General features: G+C 39.5%; 1 protein-coding gene across 1 annotated transcript in view; it reads right to left on the minus strand.

Annotated features, from left to right (window-relative positions):
• LOC124796171 (atrial natriuretic peptide receptor 1-like) overlaps nucleotides 1-20,467 on the minus strand; it is a 316,630-nt gene extending 296,163 nt beyond the window's left edge. Inside the window, exons 1-2 of the mRNA XM_047260262.1 lie at nucleotides 20,444-20,467; nucleotides 19,929-20,105 (exon numbers count right to left, since the gene is read on the minus strand). Of these exons, the coding sequence (XP_047116218.1) occupies nucleotides 19,929-20,105; nucleotides 20,444-20,467 (201 nt within the window). The remainder of the gene's footprint in view (nucleotides 1-19,928; nucleotides 20,106-20,443) is intronic.
• Nucleotides 20,468-21,027: the final 560 nt, after the last annotated feature.

Here is a 21,027-nt window from a genome sequence, read left to right on the forward strand (position 1 = left end):
ATGATATCGGGTACATTGCTGAGACTGCTCCTCACACTATTGTGAACAGCCTATTACACTTTGAGCAATCTAATGGGGCCTGGATGAAGCGGCCTATGGAATGAGTTAATGCAGAGCTTAGAAAATCACTCAGGTGAAACATAAGAATGAAAACAATCAATTATCTTTCCTTCTCATCCCACATGGTAAGTCCCCCCTGACCCATGGTTCTGGGTGACTTTCCTGAAATCTACCCCCTTTCCTAGACTTCTCCAGTCCTTTTCCTTCGCCCTTATTCCAATCATAACAGTCTTTTATGTGTATGTTATGTTACTGCTTGGTGAGCAGATTTTTTTTATCTGTCCAATTAAATACTCAAGTGATACAGACATTCATCCATGAATGTGTTAGATGCATTACCCATCACTCTGTTGCATGGTTTGTGTTTGAATGTTGCTGGTAAGACACCACTTGCATGGCCAAATACCACAACTTCCGAGGCAACTAAGCAGTATCCATCCTAACTCAGTGGTTTTCATTGCATTTACTAAGATAAATTCATCTGAAAGACAGAGCTGCAGTACATATAGTTACAACTGAAATAGCTACTAGTACAACAGAGTACTGCAGCTTGGACAAAACCAAGGATAGTAATTAAAATGCAACTAGTGTCTTCCATCAAAACATCATTAAGTATGCCTCTATGAAACTACAACCATAGCACCACTGGCATCAAGGAATGTTTCAAAGATACCACGTGGGGTAGAAGAGGGCAGATTAATGGGTGCTCTAGCAGAAAGAAAAATTTAGAGTATGATCCAAGAACAACATGAGACTGAACAAATGGACTTCATAAATAAAAATTTTCAGTTGTTTTAGACATTTATTAAGATGCGCCAACCTGTTATAATATACATAGTCCACTCAAAATTTCAATACGTAACATCAAATATTGACTTGTACTGCTGATTAGTCATTTTTTGATGTACATATTATGTTCTTAGCTCTCGCTAATGTCATTCTATATGTAAAAAAACCTTTTAAGAGCATGAATGTCAACAAACTATGAGATTGCTTGTATGTACTGTTACAGAACTTTATATTGTTCTCAATACGTAATATTACTTTTGTATATGCTTGATGTCAGCAAACATGCTGAAATTGCTATCATAAAAAAGGCGCTAACAACTAAAAGCATGATGACATCATTTAGAAAAGAAAAGTACTGCATTGCAGAATCACAAACAATTACTTCATCACAGTGTTTAGAGTGAAACTACAGGAAGAAAGTTGGGTGAAATCAATAATGCAGACTGTGATGGTAAATCAAACTCTTCTTAAACATATTCATTTTGGTTTCCTTTAAACAAGTATGGGCAAAATTGAACAGAAGCAAGGATAAGAAGTGGTTGACTCCTGGGATTAAAGTATTTGTGACAGGAAGAGTGAGCTTTATAGCCAGCCAGAGAGGTCGAGCGGTTCTAGGCGCTACAGTCTGGAACCGCGCGACCGCTACAGTCGCAGGTTCGAATGCTGCCTCGGGCATGGATGTGTGTCATGTCTTTAGGTTAGTTAGATTTAAGTGGTTTTACATTCTAGGGGACTGATGACCTCAGCAGTTAAGTCCCTTAGTGCTCAGAGCTATTTTGAGCTTTATACAAGGTCCGGCAGAAAAACCTCCCCTTTAAGGAAAGCTAATAAAAACAAAACCAAATAAGGTAGAACAATTTTATTTATACTAAATAAAAGTACATATTATGCCATTTTAGAAAATACTCTTATGGTCTTACTTTTTAAATAAAACATCCCTTAAATGGCTTCCTGCACTGTCGACACACTGATTGAGTCTTTCCCTGAAGTTATTCATTACTCTTTGAGTCATTTCAGGTGGAATAGCTTCAACCTCTTGTGTAATTGCTTCTTTCAGGGCTCGTAAAGATTGTGGACGTTGTTCATAAACTTTTGCTTTTAAATAGCCCCAAAGAAAGAAATCACAGGGCGTTAAGTCCGGCGATCGTGGGGGCCAGCCAATGTCTCCACGCAACGAGATCACATGTCCAGGAAACATTTCCTTCACCAATGCCAGTGACTGCCGCGCTGTGTGGGCTGTAGCACTATCTTGCTGGAACCACACGTTCTCTATTTCACCAAAAAGCTCCCTTAGTTGCGGTTGGAGAAAGTCGCGGAGCATGGCACAATAGCGTTCACTGTTGACGGTTAAATTCCCGTCATTTTCTTCGAAAAAGTAAGGACCGATCACTCCGGAATTGTAAACAGCACACCATACTGTTACTTTAGAGCTATGAAGTGGTCGTTGATGAAGTTCTTGGGGATTGTGTTCACACCAGTACCTGCAATTTTGGCTGTTCACTGTTCCGGCAAGGTGAAAGTGTGCTTCATCAGAAAAAATCACAATATCGTTGGGACGAATGTTCCGAAGAAGGTCTTGGCACAAACTTACACGGACACCACAGTCTCGTTCACTCAGTTCCTGCGTAGTTACAAGTTTGTAAGGATGCATTTTAAGATCTCGATGCAAGATTCTTCTCACACTTCGATCAGATATCCGTAATGCTGCCGCATGCTTTTTAGCGGATCGTCGAGGAGATTGTTGAACTGAAGCTCTAACTGCATCAACATTTCCGGGACCTGTTGCAGTCCGTGGTCGTCCAGGTGGTTTCCTTTTTAATGCGGAACCTGTCTCACGAAAGTTAGCAACCCAAGAATAAATTGTTTTCATATCGGGAACAGGGTCCCGTCGTCCGAGCGCAAAGCGAACGCGAAAAGCACGTTGAGTATTAATAGGCGATTCGCCATTTTGAGTAAAATCTTCCACTACGAAGGCACGATGTTCACCAGACCACGCCATGGCGTACACTGAAAACGGCACGTAGGCAGCTACTTAACGACGCGCCCTCCACCACTCTGCTTCTTCTACTGTCCGCTGCACGTTACTTTGTAATCGGGGAGTTTTTTATGCCGGACCCTGTACAATTCAGTAAACAAACCATAGTCAAGATTTAAAATGTATTACCACTAGTATTGTTGAATAATCCACTCTTGTCATTAAAAAAGAAAAGCCCATGCACAACTCTCAAAAAATAAAACATTCCAGGAATAAAGCAAAAACTATTTGGAACGTTATTAAATAAGTAATCCAAATGAATTTAAGCCTGCAGAAAATTTCTCTGGAAGAAATGGTAACACTTTCAAGTCAATGGTCACTAAATCCAATGATTACTTCTTCACAGTGGCTGCAACAGATATGAATGTGTCAGATTTACTTGTAAAGACACTGCATGATGCACCACAAACACACATTAGTTTCAGAAATATAACCCTAAGAAGATTACAGAATTCATTAGGTCCTAAAACATATTAATTTTGCAGGCTATGGTGTTGTTTTTAGGACAGTATTAAAATCTTGTCCTGACTTGATAGAATTACCCTTCAGCTATATTTATAATCAATCATGACTTGAGGAATCTTCCCTGACAACTTCAAAATGCTGTAGTAAAACCCATCTACAAAACTGGAGATAAAAAAATTGATCTAATTAAAGGCCTCTTTTCAAAACTATGCATGAAAGTGGCCTATGATAGAAGACTGACTCGTTTAACTGAGCAGAAAATATCAACCACCTCTCTGCTGTAAAAGATTCTCCATCCAGAAACTTGACAAATGATGTGCTAATGGGGCTAAACCAAACAATTTCTCTGTTGGTACATTATGTGACTTTGCAAAATCTATTGTGCATATCAAAAAATTCTACGTGCCAAACTCAAGTGCTATGGGATTACTAGCATCCTTCTTACAGCGATGGAATCTTACTCCCTTAACATAAATGAAGTCAACACATATATAAAATAGTCAAGCAGCTCACTCAAGCACGTTATGCCATTAGAAGCATCTCCCATTGTGTTTACCTAAAACTAAAAGGTATTGGCATATTTTGCAATATTTCACTCCTTGTTGCCTTATGAAATTATCCCCTGGTGCAGTGAACAAAGTAAATAGAGTGATTCATTAATAAAAGTGAGCAGTGAGAATATTGTGTAAAAAAGATAAACATACATCTCACATATGGCTTTTTAATGATCTTGGAATTCTTGAACTCACTTCCCAATATATTTACTCCTTAATGGTTTATGTTGATGATAAAAATCAATTTTAACTGAACTGTAATATAAACAGTCACAACACAAGACAGAAAAATAAATTGCATGTAGACTTCTTAGCATTTTTCTCCCAGGTTTAAAATGGAGTTATGTTATGTACTTTGGTAGTAAGGTATTGAAGCTCCCATCTAACATAAGGCAGCAAATTGGGAATTCCTATCAATTCATAAGAAAAATAGAAGCATTCCTCAATAACCACTATTTCTACAAATTATCTGAATATGTAGAGTCAGGATTGAAAATATCTATTAGCTACATGGCAAGTAGCAGTGTATGATATAAAGCAATAATGTACTATAAATGGAAGTCTGTATTTGTAGATATACAAAATATCTCCTTTCACAAAGACCATTGTAATCAAGTAAATATAGCAGATAAATACCAGTTATACAACAAAACGAAAGAGACAGCAGCACTTTTCAAAGCTGCAGCATTCTTACTAATTTACTCAATTCAGTTTAGAAGGCATAAGCGGGAATGACATTAAGCAGTACAGTAATTGTTTGTTAATACTATATACAGACTAAATCTATAATTTCTTTGTCTCAACCTAATGCATTCTTCATCAGTAATGGTTCTCCTACTTAATGTGATCTACACAACACAATGAATGAACAGATGAATGAGTAAAAGGAACCATTTTGCTTCTATTATCATATATACCTCCATTTGTGTCAGTTTTCACCACTAATTGTGATATACACTATAAATTTTGCACTTTGGAATCTCTATCACCCCTGCCAGCTTAGTGCCCCAAGCAGCCATTTTTGTCACTTGGCCCTTAAGCCACACCTGCATATACATTGCTTAAAGGCAGAAAACAAAATCTAAGATTAAGATAAAATGAGATTGCTTACAAGAACAATATGACATATTGTCAATTTTGATGGAACGGAGAACCTATCTGCAGTTAACATATTTTATAGTGAATGTAAAACATTTAAATGTGCCTTGCATTACAAAATGGTGGTATGTAAGGCTACAGTTACCTAAAGACCAAAATACAGCACATCAATTAATTTCAATTTGAGTCTAATAAACATATGATTCACTGATGCAACTTCAAAATGGGTTACTTCACATTACAAGTTAGAGTCGTGCATATCTAAGAAGATGCAGTATCAATATTCATGTAATTCAAGTTTACTGTAGAGTTAATATCCTACATATCAGAGGTAAATGGGCATAAGAGCAATTTGCACAGTTTTAACTTAATGAAACACCTTTCTGGGTCTATAAATTATCATTACGGAATGGGATGGACTAAACTAAATTTGTAATATCCCAACACATCACTGTTGTGGAAGAAATATGGAGGTTCTACTACAGCCTATGGTTGATTTAGACTGTATTGAAGGGGTATATGTTGTAGTTTTCCACTTCAATTTGGCTCAAAAACATACATTACAACTATACATTATTTTCATATGAAAACAAACTTTTATTCAGTTAATGTGAATTTTCCTGAGAAACAAGTTTTGACTACCTACTTGTTGAGTATATCAAAGTATTCTTGATATTAAAATTCATACTGAACATTTTTTTCTTTTTGCTACAAGTGCCAAAATTTAGCTGGGTCACATTTTCTAACAAGAATTTAAAAAAAAAAGAGAAGAAGAAGAAAACATTTGCTTACTGATTTCTATTAATCAAACCAATTTCCACAAAAAAATTAACATAATGATTCTGACTCAGTGGCTATTTGTCTCTTGCTGACTCCTATTACATATTGACTCCCTGCTTGGCAAAGTTGTCATTTAAATAATTTATGATGCAAAATTTTTTTGCAATTTCTTCCATATGTGGGTCTCACGGGAAGCGTGCAAGGGATAAGTCCCAGCAGTTGCACTATTCATCTGTGTCCTCGGTGGCTCAGATGGATAGAGCACCTGCCATGTAAGCAGGAGATCCCAGGTTCAAGTCACGGACAGGGCGCACATTTTCAGCTGTCCACATCGAGGTACGTCAACAACACCTGTTGTCAGCTGAGGCTTTCAATTAATTATCATTTAAATAATTTACTATTTCAACAACACTTTTTCAGTGATGTTAAAATTTATGGATTTCAATTTTTATAATCCTCCTTTGAGTAACTATATTATCATGGGGGTCGTTTTTAGTTACAACATACAAATTTCTCTAAATACTATAATATTAATACTAACAAACTCACAGTGCAAATTAGAATCAATTATTGTCATTTAATGCAGTATTAAATAAGCAGAATTTTTTAAATACACTCCTGGAAATTGAAATAAGAACACCGTGAATTCATTGTCCCTGGAAGGGGAAACTTTATTGACACATTCCTGGGGTCAGATACATCACATGATCACACTGACAGAACCACCGGCACATAGACACAGGCAACAGAGCATGCACAATGTCGGCACTAGTACAGTGTATATCCACCTTTCGCAGCAATGCAGGCTGCTATTCTCCCATGGAAACGATCGTAGAAATGCTGGATGTAGTCCTGTGGAACGGCTTGCCATGCCATTTCCACCTGGCGCCTCAGTTGGACCAGCGTTCGTGCTGGACGTGCAGACCGCGTGAGATGACGCTTCATCCAGTCCCAAACATGCTCAATGGGGGACAGATCCGGAGATCTTGCTGGCCAGGGTAGTTGACTTACACCTTCTAGAGCACGTTGGGTGGCACGGGATACATGCAGACGTGCATTGTCCTTTTGGAACAGCAAGTTCCCTTGCCGGTCTAGGAATGGTAGAACGATGGGTTCGATGACGGTTTGGATGTACCGTGCACTATTCAGTGTCCCCTCGACGATCACTAGTGGTGTACGGCCAGTGTAGGAGATCGCTCCCCACACCATGATGCCGGGTGTTGGCCCTGTGTGCCTCGGTCGTATGCAGTCCTGATTGTGGCGCTCACCTGCACGGCGCCAAACACGCATACGACCATCATTGGAACCAAGGCAGAAGGGACTCTCATCGCTGAAGACGACACGTCTCCATTCGTCCCTCCATTCACGCCTGTCGCGACACCACTGGAGGTGGGCTGCACGATGTTGGGGCGTGAGCGGAAGACGGCCTAACGGTGTGCGGGACCGTAGCCCAGCTTCATGGAGACGGTTGCGAATGGTCCTCGCCGATACCCCAGGAGCAACAGTGTCCCTAATTTGCTGGGAAGTGGCGGTGCGGTCCCCTACGGCACTGCGTAGGATCCTACGGTCTTGGCGTGCATCCGTGCGTCGCTGCGGTCCGGTCCCAGGTCGACGGGCACGTGCACCTTCCGCCGACCACTGGCGACAACATCGATGTACTGTGGAGACCTCACGCCCCACGTGTTGAGCAATTCGGCGGTATGTCCACCCGGCCTCCCGCATGCCCACTATACGCCCTCGCTCAAAGTCCGTCAACTGCACATACGGTTCACGTCCACGCTGTCGCGGCATGCTACCAGTGTTAAAGACTGCGATGGAGCTCCGTATGCCACGGCAAACTGGCTGACACTGACGGCGGCGGTGCACAAATGCTGCGCAGCTAGCGCCATTCGACGGCCAACACCGCGGTTCCTGGTGTGTCTGCTGTGCCGTGCGTGTGATCATTGCTTGTACAGCCCTCTCGCAGTGTCCGGAGCAAGTATGGTGGGTCTGACACACCGGTGTCAATGTGTTCTTTTTTCCATTTCCAGGAGTGTAATTAGATGGAACCCCAGTTTCTTGAGCTGTCTATTGCTTGACAATACCTAACTTTAATTAAGTGTATATTTTGAGAATGCTATTATCCTTCACAAAACCTATTGACACACATCAACTCCTTTTCCATATAGTTTCACAAAAATGTTATTGCAGGTGACAGATTTCTCTTTCATGACATATAAACTACATAACTTTTTGAGAAATATTCCTTGCAATTTTTTTAACTGATTCGTAGCTATAAAATTTGTTTTCATCAGGAACATTAATTGATAAATTAAAGTCTTTCTCCTTGCAATTTTAAATATTGTCTATTAATTTGAAATTATTGCCTTTGTTGAGCAATGTTTTTCATGTAGACAGTGCTAGAAAGGTACAGAATAGTAATCATTTTTTTATCAAGTGGTGTATTGGGGCAATTAGGCCACAGTATCCATTTAACACTGCCTATATCAGAAACAGTCTGGAGCAGAACTCGAACCCTCTTTCATTGATGCTGCAGTGTGTGTATATTATAAACACAGTCTCAAATTGAAATTGTAGAAATTTACCTTAAGGTACTTAATCTCTTGGGTATGGTACTACAGAAATGACATGTTAACCATTTCTTAAGAGGAAATATAATTTTCTGTGGATATTTTGTTTCATTTCATTTAATAACAGTTAATATACTCTAAAGCCCTACTAAACAGGGCACAGCCCCAATTACACCATAACTTGCAAAATACCAAGTGGGCTTCAGGAAAGGGAGATCCTCCCAGAACAAATTCTACACTTCAAAAACAGCATGACCTACCAAAAATCAAGAGGACAATCATATGCTATCAGTTTCATTGACTTTTAGAAAGCATATGACTCTGTTAACCTGGGATCCCTCATCTCTATACTAAATCAGTAAAACCTAGGCAATAAAACTTCTAACTTAATCAGAGAAACCAAAACACCTATTCCAAATTCATGGGAGAACTCTGTGACCCTTTTGAGATAAAAAGTGGTGTACAACAAGGAGATGGTCTCTCTCCACTGCTATTTAACTGTGCCCTAGAAAAAGTAGTCAGTGAGTGGAACACAAGATTCATAGTGGAATCCAACTAGGAACAAAAACCAAAGGAAGCAAAGTCAATTTTCTAGCCTTTGTAGATGATACAGGCCTGTGAGCCAAGACCTGGGAAGAAGCCAAAGAACAGATCCTCAAACTACAAAAACAAGCTGAAAAAATAGTTCTCAAAATCACATTTAAAAAGACAAAGATAATAACAAACATTAAAAACCCACCAAAACATTTTAAAATGGGAGAACAAAAAATTAAGATCATCAAAGAATTCAAATATCTTGGAGAATGGATCAGCAGGAATGCCATCAAGTAAAAGGCAATGGAATCTAAAAGGAAGTCGAACTGGCCTTCCAACTCCCCAAAAACACACATAATAAGTCCCTGTCATGGAATGCAAAAATAGGACATTACACTACAGCAATCAACCTGAATCAAAACATTGTCCATCCGCAAACATAACCCAGTTGAGAGGATGGATATCCAAGAAGGGAAAATTTTAAGAAAAATCCTTAGCCCCAGATTCCACAACAACAAACTAACACACATAAAAAATGAAACCCTTTACCAAACTATTGAAAAACTCTTAAACAATGAGGAAAAGAAGAATTGATTTTTATGGACACATCCTCAGAAAGAACTCAAATAGATTAACAAATAAATTTTTGACTACTTCTGCAACCAAAAATTCATCCAAATGGGTATAAGGAAATGGAGAAAGACTTAAGATATCTCCAAATCATAGAAAATATGCTCATGGATAAAAAAAGGAGAGAGACAGAGAGAGAGAGAGAGAGAGAGAGAGAGAGAGAGAGAGAAAGAAAGAAATGTAGAGAACACTAAAGATTGACTGATTAATATACCCAAAAACAGGGTGAAATGAAAGACAAAAATTAATAATCTTCTTCTTCTCCCTCAACCTTACACTTGTTGACATGTCATTAATTATTGCTGTATATCTATTTATTATTTAGAAAGAAACTCTTGAGATAGGGGGAAAAACTGAAATATAATAGTAGAACATTAGCCAATAGAATCATTTTGCTTATCACCTCTGTCGCAAAGGTATCATTGAGCATAATGAACATTTTAAGTTGACTTTCTGTGAGCCTCGTGATGACTATTCTGCCATTATAGTACTCATTACAGATGACATATAGAAAACATAGCAAATCTTAAACATATAATTAAGAGCATTGTCATTTTTTTCCATTGCAAGAATGTCAGAAACAGAAACAGTGCTCCCAGGAGGAGTGTTGCTAGCTCTAACAATAACTGAACTGTGAGGTGTGGGACAGAGACAGAGAATGAGTAGGCAACACACAAAGCATTCTCTTTCTCTCTCAGTGCAGCACAGTTCACTTCCTGCACCTGCCTGCATTCCTTCACACCACTCTAGTATAGGTGCTGTGTGGAAATATTCCTTTCCACAATTTGTGAGATATTTGTAACCATGATCTGTGAGTTTAACGTATGTATAAATGTGCGTATGTAGAAAAACTAAGTGTTATGTTTGAACTGCTGAGAAGCATTTAGTTGTAGAAATTCAAGTAAATAAAAAAAATAAATCAAATTGGCAAGCTTGATGTTCTTTTCTCATGGGTAGACAATCATAAACTACTATTTACCATATATCGTTATAGCATAATACGCTGAAGAGCCAAAGAAACTGGTACACCAGCCTAATATCGTGTAGGGCCCCATGAGCACCCAAAAGTGCTACAGAATTATGTGGTATGGACTTGACTAATGTCTGAAGTACTGCGGGAGGAAAATGACACCATAAATCCACAAGGGTACAAGGAGTTGAGGATCTCTTCTGAACAGCAGATTGTAAGACATCCTAAATATGCTCAATAATGTTCATGTCTGTGGAGTTTGGTGGGCAGCGAAAGTGTTTAAATTTAGAAGAGTGTTCCTGGAGCCAGTCTGTAGCAATTCTGGATGTGTGGGGTGTTGCACTGTCCTTCTGGTATTACCCAAGTCCGTCAGAATACATGATGGACATGAATGGATGCAGGTGGTCAGACAGGATGCTTACATATGTGTCAATTGTCAGAGTTGTATCTAGATGTATCAGGGGCATCATATCACTCTAACTGCACATGTGCCACACCATTAAAGAGCCTCCACCAGCTTGAAAAGTCCACTGCTGATGTCTAGGGTCCATGGATTCATGAGGTTGTCTCCAGCCAACTGCTCTATGCAATTTGAAATGAGACTCATCTGATCAGGCAACATGTTTCCAGTTATCGAGATCCAATTTCAGTGTTGACAGATCCAGGTGAGGCATAAAGCTTTGTGTTGTGCAGTCATCAAGGGTGCATGATTGGGCCTCTGGCTCCAAGAGCCCATACTAATGGTGTTCCATTAAATGGTTCACTCTCTGACACTTGTTGATGGTCCAGCATTGAAATCTGCAGCAATTTGCAGAAGGGTTGCACTTTTGACATACCAAACAATTCTATTCAGTTGTCATATGTCTGCTTGTGTCTGTATATGTGCAGATGGATATGTGTGTGTGTGCGAGTGTATACCTGTCCCTTTAACCCTCAAGGTAAGTCTTTCCGCTCCCGGGGTGGAATGACTCCTTACCCTCTCCCTTAAAATCCACATCCTTTCGTCTATCCCTCTCCTTTCCTCTTTCCTGATGGAGCAACCTTTGGTTGCGAAAGCTTGAATTTTGTGTGTGTGTTTGTGTTTGTTAGTGTCTCTATCAACATACCAATGCTTTTGTTTGGTAAGTTACATGATCTTTGTTTTTAGATATAGTTTTCCCTTGTGGAATGTTTCCCTCCATTATATTCATATCATTAATTTGAACCTAAAAATTACGTTTGTTATTGTCACTGTTGCATTTCGAAATCTTTTCTGTCACCTTACTTTCTCTTTTTGTTTGTGCAAGTAGTTTCACTTTGTATTCACCTTCTCCTTTTTAGCGTAATCTACCATACAATTTTATCCTGCCTATATATACTCAATAATACGTAACCCACTTCCAAACCATAACCATAACGAAAAACTTTTTTCCCGCTTCCAACACTACCACTGCTATAAAATCCACCGTTCCCAGCTCACAAACAGTTTCTTCCACCTATTAAACAACCATTTCGGCTAGTTCTAACAACTTTCACTTTATTTACATTTCCGTTTTTCCCACATCACTGATCATTTTTAGCCGCTTCCAACAGGTTTTAACGTCATTATTTCTTTGTCAGACAATTTTTAGCCTCATTTTCATAATCTGCCACCACAAAACCACTCCTTTTAATACATTTACATGCAGTGTTTTTGAAATTTTCCTAAATTTCTCCACACTTAAACTGGTTTTGGAGGCAACACAACCACCTAACCTTTGTGCACATCATTGTTTACCAACCCAAGTTCACCACAGGATCAACATAGCTCAGCTCTAACCAACACTTTTTCAACTTTTTTCACACCAGATCCCCAGTTGCTTTCTAGTTCACCTTTATCTCTACCCATATATTTTTATTTTCATTTTCATTTCAGCCTCATGTTACACTTTCCACCTTCTAATACCATGTCACCCTCACAACATCCCCACAACGACCCCATTAAGTTTTATTTACATTCCCTCCGCAAACATGCCTTTGCCCTAGCCAGATTACGCTCCCATATTTTATTTACTCAGGCTTGTCTGACATTTGGCATTACCTCCAGAGGCCTCACACTTAAAGTTCCCATCTCTGGCTGTAGCCCTTCTTTCCATCAGTCCCTATACCAGTTCCAAACTGAACAATCCGAGGCCTCACACTTAAAGATCCCATCTATGGCTGTAGCCCTTCTCTCCATCAGTCCCTATACCAGTTCCAAACTGAACAATCCATAGCCCTCACCCGCCTAATCCTTCACCTACTCATCAACTCAGCCAATGAACACACCCGTCAACTCCTATCCTTAATAAAAGTCCTCAATCTTTCCTCTCCCACATCCACACCAGCTGTTCAGAGCATCCTCCTACAGGCCAACCGCAAATTAGAACAGCATGCCACCCTCCACCTCAAAAAACTATCCAATCTCCTGGTTTCCCACCTCCGGAAAGGCAACTCACTCACCCTCCACAACCTTTCCAGCAAACCTCAACCTCCTCTCATTGCACACACACCCAGTCTCTCCCATCTACTCAATCTCCCACGTCCAGCTCCACTCCCCCCAAAATCTGACCCACCCCCTCTTCCTCAAAATCACCCTCTCCAAACCTTCCAGGAATCTCTCACTTCCAGCCTTGCCTCTCAATCCTTCTTGAAAAACCTTAATCCTACTCCCAACATCACCACAGCTGAAGCCCAGGCTATCCATGATCTGAAGGCTGACCAATCCATCGCCATTCTTCCAGCGGGCAAGGGTTGGGTTCCACGACCGTAGTACTTGATCGTCGGGAGTATGTGGCTGAGGAACTGCGTCAGCTTTCAGACAACACTACATACAAAGTTTGCCAAGGCAATCCCACTCCTAATGTCCAGGTGGAGCTTCAAGGAATCCTCAGAACCTTAGGCCCCCTACAAAACCTTTCACCTGACTCCATCAACCTCCTGATCCCACCGACACCCTGCACCTCTACCTTCTACCTTCTTCCTAAAATTCACAAACCCAATCATCCCAGCCGCCCTATTGTAGCTGGTTACCAAGCCCCCACAGAACGTATCTCTGCCTACGTAGATCAACACCTTCAACCCATTACATGCAGTCTCCCATCCTTCATCAAAGACACCAACCACTTTCTCGAACGCCTGGAATCCTTACCCAATCTGTTACCCCCGGAAACCATCCTTGTAACCATTGATGCCACTTCCTTATACACAAATATTCCGTACGTCTAGGGCCTCGCTGTGATGGAGCACTTCCTTTCACACCGATCACATGCCACCCTACCAAAAACCTCTTTCCTCATTACCTTAGCCAGCTTCATCCTGACCCACAACTTCTTCACTTTCGAAGGCCAGACATACCAACAATTAAAGGGAACAGCCTTGGGTACCAGGATGGCCCTCTCGTACGCCAACCTATTTATGGGTGGCTTAGAGGAAGCCTTCTTGGTTACCCAGGCCTGCCAACCCAAAGTTTGGTACAGATTTAATGATGACATCTTCATGATCTGGACTCACAGTGAAGAAGAACTCCAGAATTTCCTCTCCAACCTCAACTCCTTTGGTTCCATCAGATTCACCTGGTCCTACTCCAAATCCAATGCCACTTTCCTCGACGTTGACCTCCATCTGTCCAATGGCCAGCTTCACACATCCGTCCACATCAAACCCACCAACAAGCAACAGTACCTCCATTATTGCAGCTGCCACCCATTCCATATCAAACGGTCCCTTCCCTACAGCATAGGTCTTCGTGGCAAACGTATCTCCTCCAGTCCTGAATCCCTGAACCATTACACCAACAACCTGAAAACAGCTTTCGCATCCTGCAACTACCCTCCCGACCTGGTACAGAAGCAAATAACCAGAGCCACTTCCTCATTCCCTCAAACCCAGAACCCCCCACAGAAGAACACCAAAAGTGCCCCACTTGTGACAGGATACTTTCCGGGACTGGATCAGACTCTGAATGTGGCTCTCCAGCAGGGATACGACTTCCTCAAATCCTGCCCTGAAATGAGATCCATCCTTCATGAAATCCTCCCCACTCCACCAAGAGTGTCTTTCCGCTGTCCAACTAACCTTCGTAACCTCTTGGTTCGTCCCTATGAAATCCCCAAACCACCTTCCCTACCCTCTGGCTCCTACCCTTGTAACCACCCCTGGTGTAAAACCTGTCACATCCACCCTCCCACCACCACCTACTCCAGTCCTGTAACCCGGAAGGTGTACACGATCAAAGGCAGAGCCACGTGTGAAAGCACCCACATGATTTACCAACTGACCTGCCTACACTGTGAAGCTTTCTATGTGGGAATGACCAGCAACAAACTGTCCATTCACATGAACAGACACAGGCAGTGTTTGTTGGTAATGAGGATCACACTGTGGCTAAACATGCCTTCGTGCACGGCCAGCACATCTTGGCACAGTGTTACACCATCCGGGTTATCTGGATACTTCCCACTAACACCAACCTATCAGAACTCCGGAGATGGTAACTTGCCCTTCAATACATCCTCCCTTCCCGTTACCCACCAGGCCTCAACCTCTGCTAATTTCAAGTTGCCGCTGCTCATACCTCACCTGTCATTCAACAACATCTTTGCGTCTGTACTTCCGCCTCAACTGACATCTCTGCCCAAACTCTTTGCCTTTACATATGTCTCCCTTAAAACCCACATCCTTTCATCTTTCCCTCTCCTTCCCTCTTTCCTGATGAAGCAACCATGGGTTGCGAAAGCTTGAAATTTGTGTGTGTGTGTTTGTGTTTGTTATTGTTCCTATCAACGTACCAACGATTTCGTTTGGTAAGTTACAGAATTTCTCACACACACATGACCACAGTATCTGGCAGCTGGGGCCAGACTGCTCAATAGTGAGTCTGGCTTCAGCTGCCATATACTGTGGTCATGTGTGTGCAAGTTGCGTTTGAGTGAGTATGTGTGTATATGTTGTCTCATTTTCGACAAAGGCTTTGTTTGCCAAAAGCTCACTTTCTGACAGCCTTTTTGTTGGCATCTCAGCTATATGGTGAGTAGCACCTTTCATAATACTGTTAAATTCCAACTTAGATCTTCCATTGTTTGAAGCTGACAAAATGTGACACATGAAAGAATAGAACTAATTAACTAATTACTAACTATTTGGTGTACTTGTTTGCAAATCAGAACTGCACTGGATTAAATTAATTGCTATTGAGTTCAATATAAAACAAACACAATTTACTAACACCAATTTTAGATTAACTAAATGCTTAATACCTATGACTGCAATTCTTGTGCCCCACTGGAGAAATAAATCTAGGTACACTACGAAAATTAAACTTATCACTTTAAGCCTTATGAAAATTTTTCTATGCATCTGAAATTTTAAAATTAAGCTTTAGAAAGAAATTACTTATAACTTAGTCATGGGTGTAATATGCAAGTATTTCCATCATGAAAGAGCATTTTATTGTGTTCATATTTCAATTGTTTACAGCCAACTCCTATTTCAAATTATTTAATAGTGGCGTACAATATGAGCCAGTTATGCTTCTGCCTTTGTCTGAGAAATCTTTTCGGATTACACACAGGTAATATCACAATACAGTGTCATTAACTTTCCACCTGGCAAAATGCACTTTGTGTTCTTTGGTAAACTCTTGCAAGCTATTGCTTAGGATTAGGACAGTTATTTCTGCTCAGTAGTGTGACGATGGATTCATGTTTCATTCCTGGTCACAAATATCCATAAAGAGTATAATAAACTGTGCCAAAGTATTACCAGATTCTCTATTCAAATGTCGTTCTGTTTTAGATTTTGGCCAAAACTAGCAGTCTTGATTGACAAGTGTTTCTCACGATGGTTTTTCATGAATGTGATGTATTTAATTAAGAGACCTACTAAATCAACATCTTAGACACATTCATTTCATGATCTGCCATGATTAAGTCATAAATATTTTATAGTTTCCCTATGACAAACTTAATTACCTCACTGGCACATAATTCTACTTTTGAACTTTTGTGAACAGTTTTAAACCCAGGTATATTGTTTTCTCCTATGTATATTTCGCAAAAAGACCATGAAGGTAAAATTAGGTAGATTTGAGCACACATGGAGACTTACTGACAATCATTCTCACCATGAAGCACTCATGATTGGAACAGGAAAGGTGAAAAGTGACAGTGCCACACAAAATAACCTCTGCCACACGCCACAAGATGGCCGGTGGAGTATACATGCAAATGCAGATTAACACAGAAATAAGCAGTGTTAAATACCACTGCAAAGTCTGCATGAATTTAACTGACCCATTTTTGTGGACCTGTTCAAAAATTTTAATGAAACTCTTTCTCCATCTTATGTCAGCCTAGCAATTTTATATTCTTGTTGATGAACACTAGCATGATGTGCTCTTTTGAAACTTGGAATAAAAGTATTGTAACAATCAAGCTCACTGTCACTGCTACAGCTTATCAAGAATTTTACTCTCTTTTATACCATGTTCTCTGATTTATCAGTCTGCTTTGATGGAGGCATTTTCATGTGTAATATGGTAATATGCTGCCCGTATATATATATATATATATATATATATATATATATATAATGGAAGGAAACATTCCACGTGGGAAAAATTATATATAAAAACAAAGATGAGGTGACTTACCGAACAAAAGCGCTGGCAGGTCGATAGACACACAAACAAACACAAACATACACACAAAATTCAAGCTTTCGCAACAAACTGTTGCCTCATCAGGAAAGAGGGAAGGAGAGGGGAAGACGAAAGGAAGTGGGTTTTAAGGGAGAGGGTAAGGAGTCATTCCAATCCCGGGAGCGGAAAGACTTACCTTAGGAGGAAAAAAGGACAGGTATACACTCGCACACACGCACATATCCATCCACACATACAGACACAAGCAGACATCTTTAAATATGTCTGCTTGTGTCTGTATGTGTGGATGGATATGTGCGTGTGTGCGAGTGTATACCTGTCCTTTTTTCCTCCTAAGGTAAGTCTTTCCGCTCCCGGGATTGGAATGACTCCTTACCCTCTCCCTTAAAACCCACTTCCTTTCGTCTTCCCCTCTCCTTCCCTCTTTCCTGATGAGGCAACAGTTTGTTGCGAAAGCTTGAATTTTGTGTGTATGTTTGTGTTTGTTTGTGTGTCTATCGACCTGCCAGCGCTTTTGTTCGGTAAGTCACCTCATCTTTGTTTTTATATATATATATATATATATATATATATATATATATATATATATATATATATATATATATATATATATATATATATATATGCACATTTCACTGGATAATGACAACATGGTTTGTAATATCTCTTTATATTCTACTAATTATCCCTGCACAATTCTATGAGTGAATTACATTTCCTACCTGACCATCTATATACTAGCAGAATCGATGCGCAAAGTAGTACAGTACTATTACTATTCCATGAGCGCATAATTACTCTTTGTAATATTCTCTCTGGTGTGTTGAGAGGACTTCTAGGAACTTCTCCGTGCCGAATAGCCACATTGAATAATTGTAATTTTGCTATCGAGATTACTAGAAGAAATAGATTGAAAATATATCGTATGCTACTCAAGAAAATATATACTGAGCATTTACATCAAAGGTGTGTAAGGAATTTTATTATATATGTATTCTATAATTGGAAATTTGCATGGAGGTGGTGTTTCGTTGGTAATCAGAAGGGAACTTCCGATGAATTGGAAACAAACCTGCAATTATTAGATCCAAGAGCTCCATTATTTCATCAGATAATTAAACTCTATCAAAGCAATCTTTCCACTTGATTTGAGGTTTCCCGACTGACTACACAATGCAAGAAAACCAAGACATTTTGTTTACACAGGATTACAGATCGCTTCGAATCATCGATACTGTGGACAAGGAGAGTCATCGTCCAATTCTGATTAAACAAATAAAGCTTAATTATAACTTTTTTGAGCGACTGTGATGACTGTGATATGGCATCTTATGAATGAGATCATTAATAAAATACTAATAACTAACTTTCCTCCTCACCAGCAACCAGTATAAACACAATATTAATTAAAATTATGAGTTGAAATTAGTGAACTGTGGTGAATGAAACATTATATCCCAATGAAAAAATGTCAGCAGCACATTGATTACTTTTAACTTGTAATAAAATACAGAATAAGAAAAGAAGGGACAAAGGATTACATCTCATTAACGATAGGGCCATTGGGAAAAGACAGGGAAGGGAAATTGACTGTGTCCTTTACTAAGAAACTGCCCTGGCATTAGCCACATGCCACAAGATGGCTGGTGGAGTATAGATGCAAATGTAGATTAACACAGAAATATGCAGTGTTAAATACCACTGCAAAGTCTGCATGAATTTAACTGGCTCATTTTTGTGGACCTGTTCAAAAATTTTAATGAAACGCTTTTTCCGTCTTATGTCAGCCTAGCTATTTTATATTCTTGTTGATGAACACTAGCATGGCGTGCTCTTTTGAAACTTGGAATAAAAGTATTGTAACAATCAAGCTCACTGTCACTGCTACAGCTTATTAAAAATTTTACTCTCTTTTAGACCATGTTCTCTGATTTATCAGTCTGCTTTGATGGATGCATTTTCTTTTCATCTGTGGTAGCATGTATAATATGCTGTCCATATATATATGTGATAATATGCACATTTCACTGGATAATGACAACATGGTTGAAATTGGTTAACTGTGGTGAATAAAATATTATATCCCAATGAAAAAATGTCAGCAGCATATTGATTAGTTTTAACTTGTAATATTAATGATAGGGCCATTGGGGAAAGACTGGGGAGAGAAATTGACTGTGTCCTTTACAAAGAAACTGCCCTGGCATTTGTCTTAAGCAGTTTAGGTAATCCTCAATAAACATGAATTTGGATGGTCAGATGGGAATCTGAGTTTCCACCTTCACAATTGCAAGTGCAGTGTCTTATTACTGTACCACTTCACTTGGCACTGTAGGAAACAATGCAGGAAACAAAGTAAAGTAGGTATTTTATAGCAGAAAGCTTTGTTCACTTATGCAAAGGTGGGGAGCTACAAAGTAATGGAGTTTCTGGAAATAGTACAGCAAAAAGACAGAAGTCCGGATTCTTGTGACGTTGGATTCCACAGAATAAAATAATACATGTAACATGGTGATGTCTCAATATTGGTTAATTACATTCAATACTGATAGGAAGAAATTGCAGGGAAACAAAATTAAATTATTGGATACTACAGAAGATAGCATTCCAAAACCAGGATAATGGCATAACTGGAGAGGACTTCATAGAACAAAGCTTCCTGAGACTAAATGACAGAATCAACATTTTCAAGATCACGGATGATTAACTGCAGTATGTTCAATACTAAGAAATCTAAGTTTGTATAAGTGGATTTTACATAATTTTAAATTATGTCAGTGCAGACCTTCACAATGTCATGTATGAGTGACATCCGAAAATTCCAGTCTAAATCTAGTTCTCCATTCTCAAGCACATCCTTTAGACTGCCTTTGGGACAGTATTCTGTCAGTATAAGGATGTTATTTGTGTCAACACAAGCACCAACAAACCTGACTGTGTTCTCATGTGTAACATCACGAACCTGAAAAGAAAAATATGTGTCACATTGAATCATAATAAGAAACAGCGAGCACAGAAAAAGTTGTATATACTACTATTTCTATTGTAACAGGATCCATTCATCCACATAAAGAACAACATTAGGTTGGTTGGTTGGTTGGGAGGGAAAGGGGCTAATCTACAGGGTCATCAGTCACACAATATTAGGCAGTGTCCATCAGCAATGTTATTAACATCTGAACCCATATGTCAACAGTTATTTTTATATTTAATATGACACATTATTATTATGAGGCATGTTTTTAAGTAATTACCATTTTGAAATAAATATTTTAAAAATCTACTTTTCCTCATAATTGCCTCCAATATTAAGGCAATTCTCATATCTTACAGCCAACTCTTGAATATCATACTGTAGAAATCTGCCAGCTGATTAGACAACCACTGCAATGCAGTCATTTTATTTCCATAATTGTTGGGGCACTAACCACCAAATGCTACTTCAATGGAGGAACATGTGGTAGCCAGGCAGTAGATCACATCTGTATGGATCACATTGCTCCCAGCCAGTTGATCTAATCAGCTCTCGAGTTTAATTGGCCGTGTGTGGACAGACATTGTCATGAAGCAAAATGATCCCCTTACCTCGCATGCAATGCCTTTTGTTTTGGATTGCAGCTCAATTTTTTAAGGACTCACAAGAAGTCATAGATTTTATGGTGTCACCATTAGGAAAACATCCACGAGCAGCATCCCTTTCTAGTCCCAAAAAACAGGACACATGATTATCTGCATTGAAATTGTTCCCTTGAACTTCAGTTTCTTTGGTGGCCACCATTCCCTGCACTGCTGCTTTGATTCGGGTGTAATGTAATCCACCCATGATTAGTTGCCTGTGGCAGTTTGGCTTAAGAACTCATTACCTCCCTCACTTTACCACTCTA

Source organism: Schistocerca piceifrons, chromosome 4, assembly GCF_021461385.2.
Source record: "Schistocerca piceifrons isolate TAMUIC-IGC-003096 chromosome 4, iqSchPice1.1, whole genome shotgun sequence".
Classification (NCBI taxonomy): Eukaryota; Metazoa; Arthropoda; class Insecta; order Orthoptera; family Acrididae; genus Schistocerca; species Schistocerca piceifrons.